The sequence below is a fragment of the Anguilla rostrata genome, chromosome 6, assembly GCF_018555375.3.
Source record: "Anguilla rostrata isolate EN2019 chromosome 6, ASM1855537v3, whole genome shotgun sequence".
Lineage (NCBI taxonomy): Eukaryota > Metazoa > Chordata > Actinopteri > Anguilliformes > Anguillidae > Anguilla > Anguilla rostrata.
In genome coordinates, this window is record NC_057938.1 from 13,126,213 (window position 1) to 13,146,623 (window position 20,411).

Genomic DNA, 20,411 nt, shown 5'->3' on the forward strand with positions numbered 1-20,411 from the left:
ATAAAACAAGAGACTAATGTATAACTTTTTTTTTTTAAAACCATGAATGAAACAGCAAGCATTTCACGCAACTCACTGCCGTGGGGCAGTACACATGTAACACCTCTAAGCAATTTATTAGAACAGGGATGTTCGCAGTAGGGGGGAGGGGGGTGTTAAGTCAAGAGGGCCAACTGCATCTAGACCCAACAGTTCAACAGATATTCTGCCTAAACCACCTGTGTCTGTATGCTTCCAGAAAATTGTTCCAACATCCAATACTGCTTCCTTTAGCTGACAGTAGTGTTCTCCCTCCCTGCCCTTCGCCAATGTAAAACTGGCCGCAGCAGCCCGATCAAATCCCCATTTCACACACAGACACAGTGGTCTCCTGGCATGGTTAGCATTCATACACTTCATAGCACTTGACTTATTTTACATGAAAAATAAGCATTTCTTTCAGAAAAATTATGCAGTAGTGCTGCTGTAAACTAAGAAAAGGAGAAAAATAAAAAGGTAAATCAACAAATCAACAAAAAGTTAAAAAAAAAAATCTCACGGTGTGGAGAGTGATAAAACTGGCAAGTTCATACTAGTCTCATACAACCAAGTGCAAGATATGTAGACATAAAAAAAAAAAAAATCATCCATTGGGTTTTCACACGAAACCTTTAATCTGGGTAAAATTAAAGACGTTAAAGCTGCAGTCTAACTTTAGAACAAAAAAATATCGGGGGGAGGGTACTTCAATTTTAAGTGGTCATCACGCAAACTACATTCTATTAGTGGTCCGAAGGTCCTTGCTCTATTTAAGAAGAAAAGAAAAAAAAAAAAAAAAAAAACTTACCTATGTGAACCAAGGACTGGCTCAGAACTAGCTCGGGCTTCACGTCGACTGAAATCATGGTAGAGTTCTCCAGCGGAACTAGGTTCACAGACAAGGACCGATAGTCCACCAGAATAAAAGCTCAAACGGCAGAGGCAATTAAACTTAGACTGCACGACTAGCAGAAAAAAAAAGTTTTAGAAATATCTTCATAAATGTGGAGTTACTAGACTTTAGGTCTTTCACTTAAACATTTAAAAATATATATATATGTATATATATACGAAAACCAAAGCACTTAAAGTCCTGTACATCTCACTTAGAATAATGCAGTAACTTTTCCCCTCCCAACATACTCCTTTTGGTAGACCTAGATGGCTCAAAGATGATCCCTAAAAGCTCGTCAGAAGTTGTAATTCTTAAGGGCAAAAAAGCAAGCCATGGAACACAGTGAGCTAACCGATACACTCTTCACACCTATATTTGGAAATGCATATTTTCAAGCAGCAATACAAAACGTATTCATGAAGAATGCATAATCTCTGAAAAAAATACTGTATGAAAACATCCCTGCTACCATGTTTCTAAATACAAAACCTCTACCAATATTCTGCTTCAGTGTAGCAGGAGTGTCCTTTTTCCACTTTTTTTTGTCTTTTTTTTTAAAAACAATTGGTATTCTGTCCTTGGGTGCGAATGGTATGGATGAGTCTTTTTTTCATGTTTTTTTTTTTGTTACAGTTGAAGGACCTGTAAGCATGCAAGCCTCGTGGAGGATGACCCAGAAGGGCTTTTCAGGGAAGGCAGGGGAGGGGAGAAGGGGGGGGGGGCGGTCAGCTGGCCACCAATTCTTTCAGGCCAGAGCTGGGAACGCCTCTGGGTCATCCACGTTGGGGACGGACACTCCACTGGGCTGTGGACAGGGAGGCACAACGAGAAAATTGAGTAAATCATGGCAACAGTTTCCTCAAGACATGACTAGAGGAATATTACAGTTAATCTGACTTCAAAAACCATTTTAGTTACATTTCCAGTATGGAGTACTTTGGGCTGCAAGTCGTATGAAAAATGCTACACAAGCACATTATTAAGAGGAACGTGTGACCGCTCACCTTGTCGACTCTGCCCCCACGTGCCGGCCTGGTCCCGCCACTTCCGCCAGGGCCACCTCGCCCACCTCTCCCACCACGGGGACCCCCACGCCCACGGCCTGGGCGGCCCAGGTCCCCAAAGTTGATCTCCAGCTGGGATGTGATGTCATTGGCTGGCTTGCGGAAATGGTGGTCGCCAGAGGCTTCGTCAGCATTGGCCTGTGACATCCAGAGACAAGGAGGGGTGCTCAACATAAAGGAGACTTCCAAAAGAACATGATCGCCATCAGTAACTTTTTCATTTGAATGTCATTGTTAACTTATCTTCAGCCCCATGTGATCAGTATCAACTTGCTTTTTCAAATTGTAGCAAAGATGCAATGTATGTTTACAAGTTTCCAGCCTTAAGATGTATTTTGATCATTCAGAATTTTTTTTCTAAACTGCACAGTTCACAGCCAAGAGTGTTTTATTAAATCCGCAAGATTAATATTCATGTGCACAATGCTCATTTCCATAAAATACAAATTCAAATTCTGTAATGGAATCGCAGCTAATTAGATGTTCGCAATGTTTTCAGGCATTCGAAAGATACTGGTAGATGTTGGAAGAAACTCATGGAATTTATTTGTCAGTGTGCACACATATTAAGTCTTGCAATTCAACTCCTGCATGCAGCCTTCCTGGGCTAAGAGGACCAGGGTTCTCCAACATTGCACACCGGGGCAAGCCTCGAACACAAGCAGTGCTGTGAATCAGACAAGCTGGTGCTTTAGTATGTGGAGTAAAATCATGGGGCTTCCCATGTCAGATTATGCCTAGCATGGGCAATTTCTTATTCAAATGAGTCAATCCAGCGTTGCACTTTTAAAAAATGCCACAAATTTGAATTTTAACTTTGAGAGTACTAGTGATGTGTGAATGACGGTACACATTGAGGGAAAAGCAAGATTATCTTAGGTACAGCTGGCAACCAGAAATGATATTTCTGCAAATCAACATGAATACTGTGATTACAATACCAAGTTAACCTTTACTGTTCATTGGACAGTGTCCTTGTACTGAGCTTCATGTGATGCAAATAATACTTTTATGGCGTTTTCCCAACATTCCATCAATAATTGGAACAGAACCCAAATGGCAGAGAAGTATTGCTAAGAACAAGAATTCCATCATTTAGATTTCTCTGGTTCTGAAACATTAGTATTAGATGCTCATTTCTGACAGGCAGATCAAACTCTACATCTGATTACTTACCGACAGGCATGGCAACATGCATTTGCCAAACATTTAGAAATTAAGAAGTTAATGGTTAATGGTTTAAACATTTTCTGAAAACTAACACTTCAGGCTCCCATAATGTAAATACTGACCCATGATTCCTCTTATTTTAGGCAGCGTCTAACAATACCAATCTCTCCTGATGTAATGTTTGTATAAACAAGGTATTCATGTACAAGTAGTATGGACAGCAGCCTCCATAATTGACTTCCACCAAATCAAAGTAAAATATTGGGCATCTACATTGAAAAAACTGAAGTATGTTGAGAAGGCTACCGTCTCGCTCAGTGTTGTCTACACTCTCAACCTCCATTCTGAATTTCCTATCTTTGGGAATTATAAATGCAACACAGGAATCTGCAGGACGAGAGCAAGAAAGAAAGATCATTATGAGGACAAAGAGAGGAAACCAGAAACTGGAAGGCATAACAAGATGATGCCTTGGAAAATAATCACCCACAGCTCAGCTGTGATTACACCATTAATTAATTAGGAGTCAAAGCCTTAAGAGCGAAGCCGTGTATGTGGTGAGGGGGTGGGGGTTACGGCTGGAGTAATAGAGGCACCTTTGGGTAGAGGCCGGGTGATTCAGGTTCCATCTCAGCAGGTTCGATTAAAGCACCAGGAGGTCTCTGTGTGTTTGTTAAGAGAGAAAGGCTGTGAAACAAGACTTGGTTTTTCAACTGCCAACCACTCCCATAGACACATTTCAAAGTTTGCATCAAGCATTACAAAAATCAGCAGCACTAACTTAGTAGTCGAACACCCTTAAACTCAATCTCGGGACAGCACCTCTCTATGAAGCCCTGAAACGCCTTCTTAACTGGATGATCATAGTTAACATTCCTGTCATTCACATTCAACATATAAATGTTGGAGAACCCTGTGCCAGTGTAAACCAACAAGGCTTGTATAATGTAGAAGCCTAAATGCTAATCTAATCAACTGAGGTGTGTCATTCCAAACAGAAACAAATAGCTTCAAGTTTAAGGTTTAACATATTGCCCTGGAAGAATAATTCTACGGCTGTCTGACAAAGCAGTGAGAGTCTAGCCTTGGCTTTCAGACTTACATCTTCGCTTTTGGACTTGTGCAATACATAGCCCTTCTTCCATTGTCCATCGGTGCCCTCATTGGCCTTCCGGATGTTGAACTCCACCTTGGCGCGCTCCTTGTCCTGCATAGCTTTCCACTCATCCAGGGTCATCTCTTTAGGCCCCTCCTCTTTCACCTCCTCCACCTCGTTCTCCCTGGAACCAAGGCCGCGAGAGAGAAGGTCAGGTCCTGTGTGCTGATCTCGGCTGTAAGGTCACATATGGTGAGGAACGATCGCAAGACATGCATTCCCCCAAGGACTTGTCTGCCCAAACGGGGCATGTGAACCAATGTCATAGGAAGATATCAGCTCTCATCAGTGTGAGGTGATACCAGGGTACGTGTTTGTACACGTTCTGGGGGTAATGTTCATGAGGGTCACCGGTTACACATTCATCAGGGAAACCATTGTAAGAATTAAGTATTATAGGGTTATTGGGAAACTCACTTGTTCTCAGAGTCAGCAGGAGGGTGTTCCTCTCCTTCTGGGGTTTCCTCAGTTACATTGGACTGATCCAGTTCGGTGCTGCAAAACAAAATCAGACCACAGTCTGTCACAAAGCATCCAGTGACTGCAGGCTAAACGCTGTACCTTTGGGAGGGAAACGACTGAAAAATCTCCCACGCAACTTAGCAGATGCCATTATCTGCACATAGCTCCAAAGTTATGTGAAATATCTGCGCACTTCAGCAAAACAAAGATTTCAGCTGACAAACATAACGTTATATGGATATAGCTGGTATTAACCTTGTTAGAACAGTCATATTTATTTATTGAATCCAATTGGCTACTGGAGAATTAACTGCAAATGTCATTAAAAAGTTCTGTTATAGAAGGTCGTCATACACTGCTATTGTGGATGGTCTGTTCAAAATACTGTAAATTAATAAGAAGCCCCAGAATGCACACTGAAGGGCTAGTTTGATAGCTTGTCAAAATGTGATAAACCAGGAAATATCAATTCAGTACTTCGTACACATTTACATTCAGACATTTTAACATTGGTAACTTTCTAATAATTTGTCAGCTAAGGACGAAAGGTTCCGCTCATTGCACGCATATAGAATCCTGGATTTGTAGGAGCAATATTCCATGTCATCTGGTGACATGACATCCTTGCCGGGTGCATTAAAAAATGCTCACGTGTTCTCTTATAGGGATAAGGTTGGTTTCTTAGAAAATACGGAGATCATTATTCTCACTCATCCATATTTACCGAAAGATGCTCAAATGCTGTGAATATGAAGCTGAAGTTCTCATTAGAATTGACAATCATTGCTACGACATGCCCAATGAACATGCAACAGGGTTCTCGTGCTTACCAATAACACCATTTGCCAAAAATAAGGACACTTTTTAGAACATTAGGTTGTATCATGACACTTATTACAACATTAGGTTTTATCATGAATACTGCACCTCAATCACTTAAAAAAAATGAATGCTGAGATCTTTTAACTATAATCCAGAACCAAACCAACTTTAGCAGCAACTTTAACACTGATCCAAGATCCGAATCCAATCTTTCTAAACCTAAAGATTCAGATATTTTCAGGGAGCATGAGAACCCTGGTGTAAAATCCTTGGCTGTGACCTCATCTCATCCTTCACAGTGCCCCAGTTGTGAGATCCACTCCCTCCACGCTTTTCTTCGGGTTTCAGGCTGCTGAAACAAAATTGAAAACTTGCTTAGCATTAAGTGACACATCAGGAGACACACAAGGAAAACTGCAGCGTTAGACATGCAGGATCTCTCCCCTACCCCGCCGCGCTGTTTTGAGCGGCACTCGTGGCGAATGACTTACGATTTGTCGCTTCCGCTGTGCCGGTCGAATTCACGCTTTCCGCGAGAGTCAAAGCCGTCGCTCCGTCCCATGCCACGCCCTCGGCCGCCGCGCCCCCCTCGGCCACCGCCGCGTCCCCGCAGAGGCCTGTCGCTCACAGACCTGTCAGAGAGAGAATGGTACTTAGAACTGCCAAAAACAACCCAAAAACAAACAGGAAGCGTACTGGGGGAAAAAAAATAGTGCTTGAGATTGCGTTCATGTGGAAAAAGGCCGCATGTGACACTCTTAATCCTGAAATCAAAATTATTTTGGGTCTCATATTTACGTCAGCCATATAACCATATAAACCACAACAACAAAGCTGGAGATAGGGTATCCACCAGCAGGGCAGTTTTTTGGTTTTTAGGGTTTTGTTTTTTGTTCAAACTCCCCGACTGTGACAAAACAGAACTTCATAAATTCCCCTATAAGAACAATCTTGTTAAGAAGAAATTGTACTAGCACACTGCTGTGGCTCGCTAAAAACTGTTATTCTACAGTACACCGACTGCACAATAAAAGCATCATATTTGGAACTAACAGCAGTGTGCTGGTGCAATTTACTCGTTGATTTAGGATGGGCACCGAGGAAGTAAGTCCGTCTAAATGCACAGAACCAAGAAATGGTCAGGAATGGAACTGTCACTCCCAATGCGTAGCAGTCTGATCTGAACCACGATTTACAAGGTGCAAGTGAGTAGCCCCTACTGGTGGATTCCAATAAGTGCACTAGCCTGATTCTACCAAGAGCTGGTACATCAAAATGTCATGCTTTTGAAGTTCCAACAGTCAATCACTGGGACACATTGTGCATTGTGGTTTTCGTCTCATCCTAACTACGAGACACTTCTGATGTCTACTGAGGAACCATCTCAAGCCACACTGAACAATAAACGGGCGGAGGTGTAGTATAATGGTCAGGGAATGTAACTAAAAGCTGTACCATTGAGCAAGGAACTAAACCCGAATTGCTGTAATATACATCCCACAGTATAAATGGATACAATAATTTTTTAAAAAGCTAAATAAATCGCTCTGAAAATTGGCATCCGCTAAATGCCTGTAATGCAAAAGTCCCATATGTACAGGGCAGGACTTTTAACCATACAGATTTACTAATGTGCTAATCAGCAGTCCTAACTGCTGTGAAATTAAGTCACTGATTGGCTGGAGCCCACATTCCTTGTTTCCAAGGCCTAAATAGACCACCGATTGCAAAACAACCACAAAAACTTTGACACTATGGCCTTCCTTGACTAGACCTACAGTACAGCGTCCAGTGGCCTGGCCCCCTATATGCACTGTGGTGTCATTCCCAAACACTCACTTTTCCACAGAGAACTCCCCTCCCTCGGGTTTGTCCTCAGCCGGTTTGTCGAAGCGCCGTTCACGGGGGGGCCTCCGTTCAGGCCTCCTGTCCCCAGGCCGACCCTCGCCCTGCCCCCCCTGCTGCTGGCCGCCCCCCTGGCCCGGCTGCCGGGCCTCCTGGTCAGGCCGTCGGCCCACTCTCCGGATACCTGAAACCAAAAGGGAAAAAAATTCACAATTTACAAACCTTCACCGGAAACAATTCAGAGACAGGAAGTCAGTCTGTTTAAATAATATACAATGCCATTTTGTTAAAGCCACTTGAGACTGTTTACGGAAAAGGTTTTTTATTAATGAAAAAAAAAACAACTCTGTCACAGCAGCATTATCTAAACCAGTGGCTCCCAAACATCTCCTCGGTTGCCCCACAGCCAGAACCAGGTATTTGATGTGTTCCATCTCAAACACACCTGATACAACTAATCTAAATGGTCGAGTTCTTGTGAGGACAGGTTTTGACATGCTAAACCATGTGAAAATTAACCTGGGCTGGGAAAGTCAGCAACATACAACTCCGAATGAAAGGAACAATTTCCCTGCTAGCCAAATAGATTTACATCACGCTACGTTTGTGCGTAATGGGGTGCTCTAAAGAATCATTTTTTGGATGAAATAATTTAACTGTTCGCTAACGTTGACTGCATGATGGCAGACGCATCCATGTTGCACAAAAGACAGCAAGCTGGTTGGCTGTATACCATTCTATTGTTTCACACTGCAAAGTTCGGTTGCAAATCCCTCTACCCCCACTAGAACACATAACGTTAGTAGTCAACAATAGCTGGCTAGCTAACGTTACGCCAAATAACTACCGAACAGCTGCTTATACACATTTTAACCAAGTGCACCTGTTTAGCCATCGTTCCCAAGTGCTCACGTTACTATTTTGGTAGTCTCATCCAAATTTTCTACATCGCTAATTGGAATGGAGTATTCAGCCATCAGTATACATCGTTGCATTTCTGAGGTAAAGTTAGCATACAAACCCGTTCCAACAAAACCATTTACTCGCATAACAGTTATGACAAGCAATCTATGACGCAGCAAACTTGACTTAAGCTAATGAGCCAGAAACCACCGATTCAGAAAATAATTGAAAGAGCTTTTATCGTGATGAAGTCAATGGAGCTAGCAATGAGGATTAGCGTTAACTTAACGTACATTTGATCTGATGTATATCAAAAGGTAGATCAGCAGATATTTAGTCGATTACCGCTTCAAACTTATTTTAACGCTCGCTAGGACTACACATCAAGCTAGGTACAAATGGTTTTGCTTTCTATTTAAAAATAACAATAAACTACAAGGTGGTTGGATTTACAGCGCATGTGTTAATAGCCAAGGTTAATATTGGAACCTAGTTAAGTATTATGACAGCTCGCCCGCCCGCCCTTCCTAAACCACCACGAGGTTGTGCAAAGCAAGGGCCTCTCATTGGACAGTCTGCACTCCATCTTCAGCAGCGTGTTTTGGGCACAGCGCTGGACCACTTCGAACCAAACAGCAATATAGGGGGGGAAACTGCGCAACGGCACTGACGCTAGCTGGCTAACAGTTAGCCAGAAAATATATAATTATCGATCTTGCCAGTAAACAGACCGTCGTTTAGCGAGCGTTAAACGCCTCGCTTGAACTTTCACAAAGGAGACGGTCGGGTCGGCACTTGTTTTGCAAGCCAGTCAAAATGCGATAACGTTAGGGATCAAGGCTGATGTTTACTAGCGAGCAGACACGAAGCATCACGTTGCCCTCTAAGTGGCTCAGAATAGCAACCATGTTGACCTCATGGGGGGTTTACACAGCTATAGCAAGTGAATTACAATAACCTGCATGCTAGTTTGCACCCGTTTGCAGATGCCTTTAAAGCTGTGTTGTGCATTACCTTCTTTCTTAAGAGGCACTGGTGCCTGCGATTCCTCCTTCTTGTCAAGAAGGGGATTCTTCCTGTCTTTTTGGGACTCCTTTTTCGGTTGCTTAGCTGCCTGGGCTGCAGTCTTGGCGGCACCAGCAACAGCCCCCTCCTTCTTCTTGTTCTCCGCCGCCTTTAACACCTCGAAAGGGTCGGACTCGTCATCCAATAATTGGTCGAACCGATTTGTTACAACGCAGCCGAAACCTTCTTGCAGATGTCCGGGCATGATGGCGCCCCTTCAGCGGGATTCTCCTCCGATTCTACGGGGCTTGAGGCGAACAGTTCGCTAGATATTGCCACAAGATGGCCGGGAAAGAGACCTTCTTCTCTTCCGGCGCGATTGGACATCCGGGACTTTTACTCGGGTGCCGTATGGGGGTTGTAGTCCCATTAAGAGGTAGAGTTGCACTATACAATTTATGGATGTACAGAGAAAAAACTACAGGATCCAAGAGGCTTGGTACATAAAGGGTTTATTTCTTTTCTTGTGCGTTAGATAGAAGCGATCAGATTTGTCGTAGAAGCGTAGAACAGTTTGTTTATAAACTGAAACAAAATTATGTAGCACGCATGGGACAAGCTGTCAACAAATCAGCAACTGTGTTTTCTGGTTGAACGTGCACACATAGCATTCCGCTGTCACCGCACAATTATGGTGTCCTCCATCGAAGGCAGTTTGGAATTTGTAGATATTATAAAATGTTGCCGCAAATTAATTTAATAGCTTGCCTACACTATGGGTTTGGCTGGACGCTCTTCCGTTTCATGCTGCAGGCCAAACCACGGCCTGTCAGCTAAATTTGTGCTGAGTTGGGTCCTCTTTGTCTATGCCAGCTGTAGCGAGGTTTCCTGCTTTGATCAGCGAGTTAGTACCTGAAAAGCACCCCTTCAACATCCCCAAATATCCCGGCAGCTCTTTACGTGTAGCTTGTGACAATAAACATTTATTTATTGATTGATTGTGCTGCACTACTCCAATCTGAGTGGTGCCTTGTGGAGACATCACCAAATGTGCATTTCTATCCCCCAGCATGACTGAGGTAATGGTGTACTTGGCGACCACAAAATTAAAGGCATGTCTGTCTTCTAGAGCTCAGTACATCAACATTCATGTTGATTAGCCAGTCATTTATGTGGATTTTAAATCACTATAGTGATTGACAGGTGTTTCATTGGCCTCTGTTAACACCTAAACTGAATGTAGCCCAGAAGTTTCAGGAGTAATGACAGCTCAATAGCTTTTCCTTTGTCATGGTCTTCACCCTCATTTTCAAAAGTTTTTTTTTTTTTTTAAATCCAAATCAGGTTTTTTTTTTTTTTTTTTAAATCAAAGCCCCAGAAAACTGCTCATCTTAGCTGGAAATTCGGAAAAGTACATGCTAAGAAAATATTTTCGGTGTACCCAAACACTGAGTGATTCTATTTTCACCTTGATATCCCAGTTTCTTTGATTTTAAATTGTGCTTTAACACCACCAACTTACTCAAAGCATGCTGTACTTCTTTAATGTACTGCACATTTCAAAGATGTCCAAATCTGCAGTAATATTGCAGATTTCATGAGATCACATTACTTCTCATTTGGGCAACACCACAGCACTTTCAAGCACTTTGAGATCCTGAAAGGTGCGATATTAATGCATTATCACTGTGGTCTTGTAGCACATCATTAACATAATTATTTTGGTATACACACCATTGTAACAAAACTCTAGAAAGACACTTGGAATCAAAAAGGAATTATCTTAAAGTACAGGAAAGTACATGGTCCCAATACATTTGCAATTGGAAACAGTCGAAATGAGTTATACTGGTCTCGTTTCATATTTTGTCTTGGCTGTCACTTCATAACTGGATACTGATACTGATACCATTATAAGCACTCAGTAGCTGAGTAAGTATTGCTATACACATTATATATGAAACAGAAGCAGTTTTTACAGAACATAAAATGGGTGGTCTATAATGAGTGTGGCTATTAATAACATGGTGTGTGCCACGATTGTTATAGTTCTTTGTAAAATGAGGTATGCCTGGTGTCTGTCATGTAGTTCTCTGTGTTCTAAGTAATGTTTTTCAGTGCACACCGAGATGACAGCTGACTGTGGATATTCCTCTGCTGTTTGTCTTTCAGATTTGCTTTAACAGTTTTGCGTGACATCACCTGCATGGCCTGTCAGATTGCAGGGACCCTGTGGGTCTTACCATTGGAGGAGGGGGGGAGGGTCATGGGCAGGTGGTTGCTTCCGAGGTGTTTGTCAGCAAATAAACCATGAACTACTCTTGAAGCTGAGTCATGAAAATCCCCATGTTGTGCTCACAGCCTTCAGATGTGCCTTGGTCCGACTCAAACTGGAATGAAGACGCCAGAGTGATTTTCTTCTGTTCTTAATCTACTGAAGCAAGGGAACCATTTAGATCTTTTTTCTTTCACACCGAAGCAACGACCTAATGTGCCGTTAATGTGAATACGTCATCAAGCTCAGTATGAAAGGGGGGACACAAGTTACTCTAAGTAGGTTTCGATCAAGGAACCTCATTGGTTACGATCAATGGCGCTCTAGTACTACAGTAGCCACTGAGGACAACAGAACGGCTCTTCTTCTCTGTAGATATTGGCAATGACTTCTAGCCCTCTTAGCCATAAATTCCGTTCTTCTCGATCACAAAGATGCTTGAACATGATTGCACCCCATATGTAGTTGCATTAAGCCTTCATTAGGTAACTTAGTAAAGAAAATAAATCCTATAAAGTCTACGACTGCCTGACCAAACACCAGAGTGTTCGTAACATCCACCATGTTGAATATCCAGTGTAAACAAACTTTGAAATGTACGCTTTTAATGATGTTGAAATGTGACAATCCTGTTCAGCGGTGATGTCTGTGGAAGTAAGCTTGCTGACCCGGGTCTTGTGTGAACGGCCAGGACCTGGTACTTACTCAAGACTATAGTGTGGTGTGAATGAGTCAAACATGTTTTGAATCCATGTTCAAAAGCCTGTGTCAAGCCTGAGTTTTGTGTGTGAATGAGGTATTAGAGAGAATGTAAAATCATTCATTAAGGTCACGGAGTGAGAAAACGAGTGGTGGCGTCCTCCCACGTTACTCAGTCTGGTTTAGGTACTGTCCATGGGCACGTGTGTCCTGCTCTTCCTCTTCTATCTTCTTCCTCACATTGCTCTCCAGCTCCAGCAGCTGTTTGTAGAGGGCCTCTGACATGTCTTCATCCATGTCCATCTGAAAGAAAACAAGAAAAGTGGAAGTTTATGAAATTTAGGGAGTTACCCACAGTCAAGATTCTTTGACTTTCCATGATTTAAATACTAAGCCCTGAGAGGTTTTGAGAATGAGAACAGGCCAATCAAGGCCAGTCATTCTGGCCAAGGACTACATAACATCTAGCACCCCATTTTCATAAGAGGCATCCTCGTTTTGTCCAAGATCTCGACCCAATGCAATCGGGTGAGACGGCCCTTTCTCAGGGAAGGGGAGGAATGAGAAGCGTTAAAGACAGGCGGCAGTTTCGTATGTGCACACCTTACGGGGCTGTGTGTAGTTGTTTCCAAACCCAGATGTCAGGCTGTGGTACTTGGCAAGTGGGTCCAATGACTCCGGTTTCTGAAGAAACAACCAGCTCTGTGAAACAAAAATAGAGCATGGACATTTTAAAAGCAATAATCATAATCAAAATAAGCATTTTTACTTTCAACATTGCTGCTATTATTGCCTTTTGCTTTTCATATTCTGTTGCTCCTGTTACTTGTCATGCTGCTGCTGACAAACCTATTTCCCCATGGGATTAATAAAGATGTCTGTCAGTCCATTTCTTTTTGTCTGTATGTGAGTCAGTGAGTAACAGGGCAGAGTGAATGAGCGAATGTGAATGAGAGAGCCAAGAGAGTGAAACATTGACGGAATCAGCAGGGACCATTACGAGCCCAAGAGATTTCAAATTACATCGAATTCTGTTATGCGGTAATCCTGAAATAAAAGGCAACTGTTAGAAAGTTTAAAAAACAGCTCTTAAAGAAGCACCTTTAAAGAGGTTTAATACATGTTAAACCCTTAAACTCACAGCTCAACCAACCAGTTAAGGTTGCTTTCACATTCAAATGTAGTTTTGTGTTCACATTTGTATATAAATAAACTACATTTTCATTTGAAAAGACTTTTAATCGCTTGTTAAAGCTGCTATTTAAAGGAGGGAAACCATTTTGTTAGTAACACAGCAAACATTAATAACCGAGCCTTGTGAAGCAAGTGCTTCACCACAAGTCATTGCTCAACCCTGGACCTGCACAAAGAGAGCTGAACAATCCAAAAGGATCAGACCTTTATAAATAGCTCCCTGGCCAGTTCATGCCTCCAACCAAATATGGGCACACCAAAAGCAGGGGTTAGAGATACAACCGCCCCCTCCTGATAACCCTGAAGATAAGCCATCTCTCTTATCTGTCCCCTTGTTTTATTTTAAAGGAGAGCAGACAGGTCCATCCTCTTTTCATATTTAAAAAGTAAAAAATGTTTTTGCTGAGACATGGGAATGAGATCACCTACCAATGCTTCTGCTCCGTTATAAGGTGTCAGGGTGAATGTGTTGGTGAAGACCCGGATCTGTTAAGGCACAGACAATCTCAGTTTACAGTGTTGCGATAGATAAGTGCCATATTACCCTATCATCAATGACACAAGCAAAATGCAACCAAGGAAACATCATTGCACTTTGCTCAACAGCTCAAATATCACTTATTTTCAGAGTCATTACACATTTTTATTTCTGTATAACAACCCACACACTCTGTAGGAAGTCTGGGTAACTGCAAATGAACGTTGAGACGTTAACACATTTGTTCAATGTTTTGCCTCTTTATCCTGTGTTGGTACTGACAACATTGTGTGAAGTGGCTCAGACAAAAACTTTACTTGCTGAACATTACAGCGGTCTGTAAACAAATTTGTGTAATTAAATATGTAAGCACCACTTAAGTATAATGTTCTACGGTCAAGAACATACGTAAACGTAACACCTAAGTGCAATTATAAGAGCAGCTTGCAGAATCCTTATCCTTCCACACTAGCATTTGCATAGTACTTTAATAAGTAATAAGTGCACTGTGCAAATCCGCTGGAGTGTATACTGCAGCACAACTTTATAAACTTTTTCATCCCAAGGCCCCCTATTATGACTGCCCTATTGATTTCTACCCCAATAAAATAGTTCAAATTTGACGCCTTTATAGCACACTAAAAGCATGTCTATCTCATGATGTCATGAAGTGTATGGACCTATGACATGAAGCTTTTCAGTACAGTGACTGTATTTAATCATGACCGAAGGGCAGGCATTGTTCACTCACCAGCCACATGACAGGCATGATCAGGGTCCAGAAGAAGGAAGGTAGAATGCCATAGGTCAGATTGGTCATCACTAATCCAGGGCAAATCACAGACGAGAAAACTCCCTGTCATCACAATAGGAGGTTAGCACTGAAGCTTTTAAAACTACAGCCCTTATTAAACCATACTTGGCCAAGAATATTTTCATAAATAATTGGATATATTTTTATATTTTAAATTTCATTTATAATATTGTATATCTAGGTGTGTATTCTGTAATATTGCAATATTGCAGTAAGCAGTAATGACATCCTTACTGTAGGTGTGTACGGCTATGCACAATATGGTGTACATGTGTATGCACTAAAGCAAATATTTTGCTTTGCCCGGGGCTAACCGGAGACTCTTGTTCCCATCATTAAACAAAATCACATTATATACACAACTGACAGTCAGGAGGGCAATGCTAAATATTTGCCTTAGTACATACACATGCACACCATATTGCGCACAGCCTTAGTATACACCTAAGGATGTCATTACTGCTTACCGCAATATTGCAATATAACACATTATGCCCCCCCCCCCCCCCCCCCCGTGACCTTACCTGGCTGTTGTAGTGCCTGTTGAGGGCCAGGCTCAGCAGGTCCGAGGCGTACTTGGAGGAACTGTAAGGCTCCACCCCCTTGTGGTGTTGAATGTCATCTAGACTGAAGGCGGACCTCCTGGCATTGCTGGACGACGTCCAGATCAGCTGGGCTGTGTGACCCGGCTGGCACAGGAGCGGCTCAAGCTCTCTCACCTGGATCAGGTGACACAGAGCAGGGGTGTTTGCGAGATGTGGGCAGGAAACAGGAAACATGCCCTATCAGGGTGCCCCTTCCCATCAATGAACACAAGTGTGCCCCTTCCCAGCAATGAAGCAGACAGTTTCCACTCTCAATGAAACAAATTCTGCACACCGCTGTCAGGAGACATTATTTTAAAAGTGCCCAGTTATCTTGAATGGCATTGAACAGTTTGAAGTCTAAGAGAATGCACATGATGATTTTGAATTGTGGTATGGCGAATGGTTAATACACACCAACAGAGAAGGCAGCGAAGGCTGGCATTCAATAATGACATGCACAGTATTTTGCCTGTCTGGAAGTATGAAAGCTACACAATTCAGAGAGCATTATGATCTCTATGGGCTTTGAGGTTCAATTAGGAAGAAAAGCAGAACTGAGATCAGTGGAGTACACATGTGTCACGTGCACTTAACACAGGCCAGCTCAGTGTGAAGCTGATCTCAGATCAGTGGAGAGAATGCAGCTCAGCTGGTGGACCGCAGAGTTTAATTAAATGGCTACATGCACTTTGGAGAAGACACATCCATTCCCAATTTGACAGAGGATGTCACAGTGGTTGGGAGTGTCTAAAATGCACATTCCAATTATACTTCAGCATTTTTCCCAACTAGGGCAAAAGCAAAAACAGGAGCTACAAACAGGTTATATAACCTACAGCACAGTACATTGACATAGCAATCTGTATATTCATTTGACAGGTGGGACCATTAATGAAGGTTGATGCCTGGCCAGGAAAGCAACTGAATATTCAGTCTGACAGTGAGCAGTGTCAGCAGGTGTTCCTGCTTAATTCATGTATATTTCACAGTGGTGCTCAGGTTTCCCAGCTGCACAGTGACACACAGTTTACACACTGCAGACTAAGTTACATGGCACACTTCAGCAGCAGACAACATGCAACGACAATCAATCAAAAATCAACCCTGTGTCATTTATAAAGGCGAGTTTATAAGCTACCGACAATCAGTGGTCCATACCTTCTGAACAAAGTGTAAGTGGTCTGAGGTATAACTCACCAACAGGAAGTGTCCGAAGAGGTTTGTGGCAAACACTTCCTGCAGTCCGTCGGGGTTCACGCGGTCCTGCTGCGTCAGCAGACCCTCTGCGGTGGCAAACATGTGAATGACGTTTCTGCAAAACAAAACGTCATTTTTCAGGTAAACTGAAAAAATTGATTTATGCTGGTCCTAAGAATTTGTTGAATTTTTCTGGACAGGGGTACGGCATGGCACCAATGGTAAATTTCCCTGGGTAAGCAAACTAAAAAATATATGATAATTAAGTAATACAGCACAAAACACAAAATAAATGAAATAATAATTCATGCTCTAAGAAAGTAGGAAGCCACAATTTCTGAAAACCCGTGATGATGCCCTGTATGATCTGGAATGGGAGAAGATTTCCTTTCCGTTTGCCCACCCAGGAACATGGCTGGATCAAAGTAATCAGCTAAAGGAGGTGACCACATGATCAAGGGTGCTCAGTGCTTTACTATTTACAGGCATCAGCGGAATCTGTGGGATCTAGCGGCTCTTGAGGGAAATATGGCTTTGAGACCTAAATCTAGAGTAAAGGAGGCTATACCTGGAGAAAAGACCCTTAAAAAGGGCTTTGAAGTCCACCTGAGGGTTGGGCATAATTCCAGCGTTGAGGTACAGGTAGTCCAGTCTGTTATATCTGGGAGAGATATTGAGACATCCTATTTATAGATGGGAAGAAATACCCACACACAGATATAAAGCTTGTGTACTTTTTGCACACATAAACACACTTACTGTACACACACTCATCATAAAAATGATTAAACCTTATTTTGTGTAGTATTTATTTCACCATGCACCTGATGAAATTGATGATATATGAAAATTGATGATATATGACCGTATTACACTGCTTATTTCCACACCATCCAAACCATTATGATTGAGATAGCAAGTGTGCCATTCACTAAGTTACGGGTTTGTAAAGCAAAATAAAAACCTACACAGAAGAGACCTTGTAGTTCAATCAATTTTGCAGTAAACATGATGCAGAACAAGTTCGTTATTTTTGTTATTTATATTTTGTTTTTTTATCAGTAACCTTTTTATTTGACTTTGTTTTATTCAAAGAAAGATGCATCACAAAATGCTTCTTTCAAAAAGTTTTCACACAATTACACAATTGGTTTAAACTGATTTATTTGTTTTACTTTTATGTTCCGTGAAGCACTTTGTAATGCTTCCTATGCATAATAAGAAGAATAACAATTATTATTATTATTATTATTATTATTATTATTAATATTATTATTATTATTATTATTATTATAGTAGTAGTAGTAGTAGTAGCAGCAGCAGTAACAGTAGTAGTAGTAGTAGTAGCAGTAGCAGCAGTAGTAGTAGCAGTAGCAGTAGCACTAGCAGTAGTAGCAGTAGGAGAAGCAGAAGCAGCAGTATTACCTCTGCTTGACCTCTCTGGCCGCTTTCAGTACGGATTGGGTGCTGCCGACGTCGAGGCGCAGGATGGAGATTTGGGCATCACTATGGGAGACCAGCAAGGCGGAGCGGGCCGCCTCGGCCCTCTGCATGTTGCGACAGGCCAGACACAGCTGGATCTGCCTGTCCTGGCATAGCAGCCGTTCACACAGGGCCAGTCCAATGCCGCTGTGCAGCAACAGACACAAATACACAGACACGTTCACACATTGCACCAACCCGCCAAAATGCATTCTGCAATTAACTCATTTATTTGGCAGATGCTTTTGCACAAAGAGGCTTCCTTCCAAGGTCATTACTCCAAACAATACCAATTTAAATACCCAGGATAACTCTAAGCACCAAAACAATGCACAGTAACACTGATATAGACATTTAATATAAGGCTGATCAGGCTCAGCCATTCCACAATCCACATAAATAGATTAATTATTTTGTACATTAAAACATAGGCAGAATGAATCACACCAAGTAATACAGAGCTGTTGCATAAACACAAAATCTGCTTCAGCGCTGCATCTGTCCAAACGGCCATGCGCATCATCAGTAGAATAACCTTTCAAGTGTTGCTGATGTAAACAGCCCATTCCCTACAAGAACACAAAAGTGCTTTCTTTTATCTCCATCTCGCTTGGTGAGATTTTTTTTAAATAGTAAAAAACAATTCCTTAAGCAAACAATTTCCATTGTAATATATTCACACATTTGCAATAAAATAATATAGAATAGATTTATCAAAATAAATTATAATACATTGTACATGGTCCTTATTTCACAATAAATTAGCTACGTCTTGCTGTCTGGTATGCGTATTAAATAGGTAATAATGAAAATATCACACCAGCCTCCCATTATCAAAAAACAACTCAAGAATAAAAAATGGATTTATATATATGGAAAAATATTTTGTCGTAAACAACAGGAAAAAATCTAAAATATATCTTTATAAATGAATGAAATCTGAATGCATTTCTGGGACTTAGTATCAAATTTGGATTAGATCAGTAGATAGTTAGCTACCCACTCATACACACTTCGAGAAGTTTTTAAAAAAAATATCTGAAGATAACTTTGCGATGTTCATGCAAATTTTAGGCTACATAAAAGAAAATACCAGATAAAACTGTTTTTTGTACATTTCGAAGGTCGAATGGCTAGCTAATCACCTGATACCTGCCGAAATACCATCAGCCATGGTATTATATTGTCAAATATGTAAATAGGAAATATGAAAACAGCAAACCGAACGATACAGAATAACTAATTGCTCACCTGTTCGCACCAGTCACTAAAATTACTTTATTCATTCTGGGTAGTGAATTCGGTGGTAGCCTGTATAAATATATATATATCATTAACTATCAACAGATCTATGAACGCTCCAGTATCAATCCACCCAACTTTCCGATCGCCTGTTAAAAGTGTAGCCTATGCTCAGTGTTTTACGTGTCCCATTCCCATGGTGTGATTGGATGTCATAGCGCTTAACCAATAACATTTTACCTACAGACAGCCAAGAGGGTCAAAATACTCAAACAGCGCTAAACTTAAAGTCACGGCTTTTGTGCTTTTAAACTACCAGCCGGTTCCAAAAATACCCTAAATAATTCTGTGTAGATGGTGTAAACAGCTCAGTGCCGTTCGAAACAATTTTCTAGATGGTGTAAACAGTTCAGTGCCATTCTGATAAAATTCAGTATGCTTAATAACAGGAATGTACGATGCATTAAAACTGAGTATTTCAGTAAAGTATCAAAGCTTTTCATAAAATGAAGGTAACCTCCATCAGAACTGCATTCTTGTGCGTGCATCTTTTGGAAACATTTAGCAATGCTTACTACGCCCCCAAGAAGACAAAGAAAAAAAGACACAGGAGAGCACTGAGTTTTCTTGAATCAGACTTCTTTTCATCTTCAGTCTTCCAATGTTTTTACTCAAGACATTTTATATTCATATTCAAAAGAATAAAATTCCCTCTCTTTCTGTAAACAATCAATTTCACATGCTATACAAACAACTATAGACTTTCCGTTTCCAACAAAACTTGTAGTGCTTCTTCACAGTCCAGTTTCTGAGTAATCTTTTCTCCCTGGCCCACAGAACATTCTCATACTATACAATATAGAAATTGGATCCACACTATATAATTGAAAGTGAAGGCCATCCAATTAGGATGGATACTTAACAAAAAATAACAACATAATTATACAGAAAAATGAAAAAACATACAATACCTACAAATATTAATAACATGTTTTGATACTGCAACTTATTTAACAAGATCTACATCCCTACAGGATGGGATAAGCAAAAAACAGTCTAAAGGAGCTGTTGGCCCCAGAACTGTGATATTTGATATTTGGGTA

General features: G+C 41.4%; 2 protein-coding genes and 1 long non-coding RNA gene across 4 annotated transcripts; 1 reads left to right on the forward strand and 2 right to left on the reverse strand.

The window, feature by feature from the left end:
- Positions 1-97: 97 nt before the first annotated feature.
- On the reverse strand, positions 98-9,723 carry LOC135256578 (SERPINE1 mRNA-binding protein 1-like). Of its 2 annotated transcripts, none has more exons than XM_064338493.1 (9): positions 9,350-9,723; positions 7,427-7,616; positions 6,079-6,219; positions 5,868-5,939; positions 4,721-4,798; positions 4,250-4,427; positions 3,744-3,809; positions 1,918-2,115; positions 98-1,718 (listed from the first exon to the last, which is right to left on the reverse strand). In XM_064338493.1, the coding sequence occupies exons 1-9, from the start codon at positions 9,603-9,605 to the stop codon at positions 1,659-1,661; spliced, it is 1,239 nt and encodes a 412-aa protein (XP_064194563.1). In that variant the 5' UTR covers positions 9,606-9,723; the 3' UTR covers positions 98-1,658. The 2 variants fall into 2 exon arrangements, with proteins under 2 accessions (XP_064194563.1, XP_064194564.1); XM_064338494.1 differs by having other exon boundaries at positions 5,868-5,936; positions 9,350-9,722.
- On the forward strand, positions 9,639-13,203 carry LOC135256583 (uncharacterized). The gene is made up of 2 exons (XR_010330471.1): positions 9,639-9,776; positions 11,513-13,203. It is a non-coding gene; the product is annotated as an uncharacterized LOC135256583 (long non-coding RNA).
- hsd17b7 (hydroxysteroid (17-beta) dehydrogenase 7) lies at positions 10,537-19,481 on the reverse strand. Its single transcript, XM_064338495.1, has 9 exons — positions 19,318-19,481; positions 18,010-18,213; positions 17,153-17,245; positions 16,585-16,699; positions 15,325-15,519; positions 14,738-14,842; positions 13,938-13,994; positions 12,918-13,016; positions 10,537-12,617 (listed from the first exon to the last, which is right to left on the reverse strand). The coding sequence occupies exons 1-9, from the start codon at positions 19,398-19,400 to the stop codon at positions 12,483-12,485; spliced, it is 1,086 nt and encodes a 361-aa protein (XP_064194565.1). The 5' UTR covers positions 19,401-19,481; the 3' UTR covers positions 10,537-12,482.
- Between the last annotated feature and the right edge of the window lie 930 nt (positions 19,482-20,411).

Coding starts and splice junctions, on each gene's coding strand:
- hsd17b7 (XM_064338495.1), bottom strand. CDS start 19,400: ATGATATATATATATTTATACAGGCTACCACCGAATTCACTACCCAGA. Junction 14,843..15,324: donor ACAGGCACTACAACAGCCAG/GTAAGGTCACGG, acceptor TTGTGATGACAG/GGAGTTTTCTCGTCTGTGAT. Junction 12,618..12,917: donor ACTACACACAGCCCCGTAAG/GTGTGCACATAC, acceptor GTTTTCTTTCAG/ATGGACATGGATGAAGACAT.
- LOC135256578 (XM_064338493.1), bottom strand. CDS start 9,605: ATGCCCGGACATCTGCAAGAAGGTTTCGGCTGCGTTGTAACAAATCGG. Junction 6,220..7,426: donor GGGGAGTTCTCTGTGGAAAA/GTGAGTGTTTGG, acceptor TCTCTCTGACAG/GTCTGTGAGCGACAGGCCTC. Junction 5,940..6,078: donor CACAGCGGAAGCGACAAATC/GTAAGTCATTCG, acceptor ATTTTGTTTCAG/CAGCCTGAAACCCGAAGAAA.